The sequence below is a fragment of the Mastomys coucha genome, unplaced genomic scaffold, assembly GCF_008632895.1.
Source record: "Mastomys coucha isolate ucsf_1 unplaced genomic scaffold, UCSF_Mcou_1 pScaffold14, whole genome shotgun sequence".
Lineage (NCBI taxonomy): Eukaryota > Metazoa > Chordata > Mammalia > Rodentia > Muridae > Mastomys > Mastomys coucha.
Genome location: NW_022196896.1, coordinates 112,311,398 through 112,317,005, shown reverse-complemented (window position 1 = coordinate 112,317,005; position 5,608 = coordinate 112,311,398). Strand labels below are relative to the sequence as shown.

The window sequence follows — 5,608 nt, the reverse complement described above, 5'->3', positions numbered from 1 at the left end:
TCTTCTGGGTATATGCCCAGGAGTGGTATAGCTGGGTCCTCCGGTAGAACTATGTCCAATTTCCGGAGCAACCACCAAACTGATTTCCAGAGTGGTTGTACCAGCTTGCAATCCCACCAGCATTGAAGTAGTGTTCGTCTTTCTCCACAACCTCTCCAGCATCTGCTGTCACCTGAGTTTTTTATCCTAGCCAATCTGACTGGTGCATTCTAAATTCTAAAGAGAAGATGCACCCACATTACTATGTTAGCTAAGTCAACAGTCTTTCTTTCGTTTTTCAGAAGCCAGAACATCTGGGACACTGAGATAACACCAGAATGTGTTAACACAGCTCCTTACTTTTAGGTCTGTGCAACAACTTAACACAAAATGTGAAACTGCTAAGGTTTGAATTTTTATTTTATGCACCACATGCATGCAGTGCAGAGAGGCCAGAAGAAGGTGTCAGATCCCCAGGAACGGGAGCTACAGATGGTCATTAGCCACCATATGGATGCTAGGAACTAAGTCCAGGACCTCTGCAAGAGCAGCCAGGGCTGTTAATATCTGAGCCATCTCTCCAGACCATGCTAAGAGACTTAACTTATGTCTATAAGAACTATAGGAATTACGCCTAAGAAGTCAGGTCCATGAAGAAGATCCCACCCAGCACATGACCTTCCTGTCTACTCCCCCGTTCCCTCCCTATAAAAGACCTTTGTGAACCTGAGTACCCTATGTTGAAGCTGTGAGGACCGCAGTCTCTCCATCTTATAAAATGCTGCCCTTAATGATTTCCTTCCCATTAAACGGCAAGCAGCAAGTTGGCCAGGAACAAAAGAAAGATAAGACAAAAAAGTAAAATTACTCCTTATCAATTTCATTCTTTTAAAATCTGTTAAGGACTGAGCACACCTTGCTGTAAATTCCTTAGATAATAAAATGTTTAAACTATTTTCTAGAGGGAAAATGAAATAATCCTCTTAAGAAAGACTTGAAATAGACTTTTCTAGAATGGACAGGTAGAGAAATCAGCTTATCTAGTCAACAGCTTTTGGACATCATATGCTCAACCATCCCCCAAACAAAGTATAACTCCTCCAACCAAAAGGAGAGGTGGAGCTTGTGATGAAGACTATACAACACTTGCACATGTGCATGTGCACACATACACACACACATAAACACACCCTAATACACCACCTTTTCACCACCAAATCAACAAAGACTACTTATCTCCCCTCTCTAAAACTCCTCGATGTCAATTAATGGAGGAGACAGATCAGAGTTTACAAATCCTGGCTTCCAAAAGTTAACTACCTTTTTTTCTTTTCCAAAACCCAGTGACATAATATATGGGTTTCTGTGTGCACTGAGCTAAAAGTCCTTGCTCAATATTGTTTCCAAAAGTTTCACATAAAACTAAGATGGATCTTAGGGGGAAAAAGGCTTTGAAAATAAGGCCCCCATAAGTGCATTTACACCTAACAAATGATGTAATTTTCAGTTCTGTTCCATAACACTCTATCATCTGGCTGCTTCTGTATCTTTTAGAACATACCTTATAATAAACCCTAGGTTTAATCTGTAGCACTGTTTAAAAACCAGGCATGAGAGTACATACCTGTAATCCCAGCACTCCAGGCAGAGACAAGGTTATCCTTGGCTACACAGCAAGTTTGAGGAAGGAAAGAAGGGAGGGAGGGAAGGAACAAGGGAGGGAAGGAAGGAGGGAGGGAGATAGGTAAAGAAGAAAGAAAACAGAATAGTTTATATTTTATATTCAAAGAAAAAAATTATATTTAGTTCCCATGTACAAACACATAGAAAACCTGCCTGAACTATTACTGCTTTCCCCATCAATGTCACTTAGTATTTAAGAAAACAAATTTCTGCTTCATAAGGTCACAAAACCTAGTGAATTCACCATATGTTCTTTCTTTCTAGTCACAAAATGCTACATCAAAAGAAATGAACCAGATGTTGTCAAATTGTTCAACAAATCTTTATTCCCTGCCTACTGTATGCCAGGCATTAGGCGGCTGTCTACAAGAGAAGTAAAAGGAACGAATGAAACTCACACTTTCAGAAGCATCCATGACTTCCCAAGGACTATCCTAAATGATTCTAAGTCATTAATTTCCACCAACAAACACCCCATTTACAGGGGACTGCTTTCTTCACTTCAAAGCTCAGAGCCAGGAAGTAAAAATCTAGAATGTAATCTCAGTCAGACTTGACAAGACTGTGGTCTAACAGGACACTATTAGTATAAACACAGATGCCTGGTCCCTACATGACCAGTTTAGACTTAAAGGAACAAATGCTTCTACTTCTTTAAACACACAGTCCTTTGCCTGAAATATTTTCTTCTCTCCTAAATGTTCATCTGGTAAACTCTCAATCTGCAAGTCAAATATTATCCATTATGAGATACTTGATTTATTTATTTTATGTATGTGAGTATACTGTCATTGTTTTCAGACACATCAGAAGAAGATATCTGATCCCATTACAGATAACTGTGAGCCACCATGTAGTTGCTAAAAAATAACTCAAGGGCTCTGGAAGAGCAATCAGCGTTCTTAACCATCTCTCCATCCCTGGGTCCTCTGAAAGAACAGCCAGTGCTCTTGACTGCTGATCCATTTCCAGCCCTTAAATATTCTGTTTAATTTTTAATGCATATGGGTGTTTTGCCTGCATGAGTCTACACACTATGTCTATACAGTACCCATGAAGGCCAGAAGAGAGCATGAGATCTTCTAAAAATGTGGTTATAGATGGTTGTTAACCATCACGGTGGGTGCTAGGAACTAAACCCAGGTCCTCTGGAAGAACAAGTGCTCTTAAACTACAGTTACTTCTCCAGACCCTTGAAAACAATTCTTAACAGATATGAGAAAACTAAAATGATCCTTGTATTCTAACTGATCACAGTGGACTATGATTATAAAGCAACATAAGGAAAAACCACAGAATATATTCAAACTCATGGAGCTTAAGCACCAAGCCATTTAACAAGGAGAAATCAGGAAGGAAATAAAGTCGTTCCTGGAGTAAAATGAAAATGGAAACACAACATACCAAACCTATAGATGTAAGAGGGATGCCTATAGCTCCAATTGCCTATAGAAAAATGAATCTCTAAAAGAAGAAGAAGAGGGAAGAGGAGGAAGAAGGAGAGGAAGAGGAGGAGGAGGAGGAGGAGGAGGAGGAAGAGAAGAAGAAGAAGCAGAAGCAGAAGAAGAACAAGAAGAAGAAGAAGAAGAAGAAGAAGAAGAAGAAGAAGAAGAAGAAGAAGAAGAAGAAGAAGAAGAAGAAGAAGAAGAAGAAGAAGAAGAAGAAGAACAAGAAGAAGAAGAAGAAGAAGAAGAAGAAGAAGAAGAAGAAGAAGAAGAAGAAGAAGAAGAAGAAGAAGAAGAAGAAGACACGAAACAAATCAACAGATGTAAAGAAATCATTAATATCATGGGCTCTACTTTGTCTGTTTGCCTTGTGGGGCTGAGCAACTGCTAGATCCTTGGACTTCCATTCACAGCTGCTGCTGACCATTGTTTGGAGTTGGACTACAGACTTTTAAAAACAGAAGACCGGAGCAGCCAGCCGGGAGGCAAAGGCCCGACAAGCCCCAGGGGAGTTGCAGGGTGGCAGGGACAAGATCCTCTCAGCTTCCCAGTGACAGAGGTGGATCAGCGTCCATCTCGGCCCCTTCCCTGCAAGTGGAGGGCCTACCTCCAGGGAGCACCTTAACCCAGAGACTCGGGTGAGAGCCTTCATTTTCTCTCCGGTGAGTTTCTAAGACCTGAGCAGCCAGCTGGGAGGCACAGGCCCCACAAGTCGCAGGGGACTTGCAGGGCAGCAGGGACAGGACAAGCTCTAGTCAGAGACACTAAGAACATCTAACACCAAAAATCAAGAGATGGTGAAAGGCAAACGCAAGAATCCTACCGACAGAAACCAAGACTACTTGGCTTTATCAGAATCTAGTACTCCCACTGCAGCAAGTCCTAGATATCCCAAAACATTGGAAAAGCAAGAATTGGATCTAAAATCATATCTCACAATGCTGATAGAGGAACATAAGAAGGACATGAATAACTCCCTTAAAGAAATACAGGAGAATACAGGTAAAGAGGTACAAGCCCTTAAAGAGGAAACAAAAAAAAAATCCCATAAAGAATTACAGGAGATCACAAGTAAACAAGTAGAAGCACTTAAACAGCAAACTCAAAAATCCCTTAAGGAATTGCAGGAAAACACAAACAAATAGGTGAAGGAATTGAGTAAAACCATCCAGGACCTAAAAATGGAAGTCGAAACAATAAAGAAATCACAAAAAGAGACAACTCTAGAATTAGAAATCTTAGGTAAGAAGTCAGGAAACATAGATGCAAACATCACTAACAGAATACAAGAGATAGAAGAGAGAATCTCAGGGGCAGAAGATAACATAGACAACATTGAGAGAACAGTCAAAGAAAATACAAAAAGCAAAAAGACCCTAACCCAAAACATCCAGGAAATCCAGGACACAATGAGAAGACCAAATCTAAGGATAATAGATATAGAAGAGAGTAAAGACCTCCAACTTAAAGGTCCAGTAAATATCTTCAAAAAAATTATAGAAGAAAACTTCCCTAACCTAAAGAAAGAGATACCCGTGATCATACAAGAAGCCTATAGAACCCCAAATCAACTGGACCAGAAAAGAAAGTCTTCCCGCCACATAATAGTCAAAGCACCAAATGCACAAAACAAAGAAAGAATACTAAAAGCAGTAAGGGAAAAAGGTCAGGTAACACATAAAGGCAGGCCTATCAGAATTACACCAGACTTCTCACCAGAGACTATGAAAGCTAGAAGATTCTGGACAGAAGTCATACAGACCCTAAGAGAACATAAATGCCAGCCCAGGCTACTATACCCAGCAAAACTCTCAATCACCATAGATGGAGAAACCAAACTATTCAATGACAAAATCAAATTCACACAATATATTTCCACAAATCCAGCCCTCCAAAGAGTAATAAATGGAAAACTCCAACACAAGAAGGGGAAGTACATCGCTGAAAAAGCAAAAATGTAATCTTCCAACAAAATTAAGAGAAGATAGACACATGAATAGAATGCCAGCTCTAACTACAAAAATAACAGGAAGCAACAACTACTTTTCCTTAATATCTATTAATATCAATGGACTCAACTCTCTAATAAAGAGACATAGACTATCAGACTTGGTACGTAAACAGGACCCAACATTTTGCTGCATACAGGAAACCCACCTCAGTAACAAAGACAGACACTACCTCAGAATAAAAGGCTGGAAAACAATTCTCCAAGCTAATGGCCCCAAGAAAAAAGCTGGAGTGGCCATTCTCATACCGAATAAAATCGACTTTCACCCTAAAGTGATCAAAAAAGACAAGGAGGGACACTTCATATTCATCAAAGGTATGATCTACCAAGATGAACTCTCAATTCTGAACCTCTATGCTCCAAATGCAAGGGCAACTGCATTCATGCAAGAAACTTTACTAAAGTTCAAAGCACACATTACGCAACACACAATAGTAGTGGGAGATTTCAATACCCCACTCTCTGCAATGGACAGATCATGGAAACAGAA

At 40.0% G+C, this 5,608-nt stretch overlaps 1 protein-coding gene across 4 annotated transcripts in view; it reads right to left on the bottom strand.

The window, feature by feature from the left end:
- The window catches only part of Dis3l2 (DIS3 like 3'-5' exoribonuclease 2), a 367,143-nt gene that overhangs the window by 272,018 nt on the left and 89,517 nt on the right, over positions 1–5,608 (bottom strand). For 3 of the 4 annotated variants that reach the window (XM_031368272.1, XM_031368274.1, XM_031368273.1), the window contains exon 6: positions 1,604–1,645. The exons of the other annotated variant lie outside the window; for it this stretch is intronic. In XM_031368272.1, the coding sequence (XP_031224132.1) occupies positions 1,604–1,645 (42 nt within the window). The remainder of the gene's footprint in view (positions 1–1,603; positions 1,646–5,608) is intronic. 4 annotated transcript variants of the gene reach the window in all.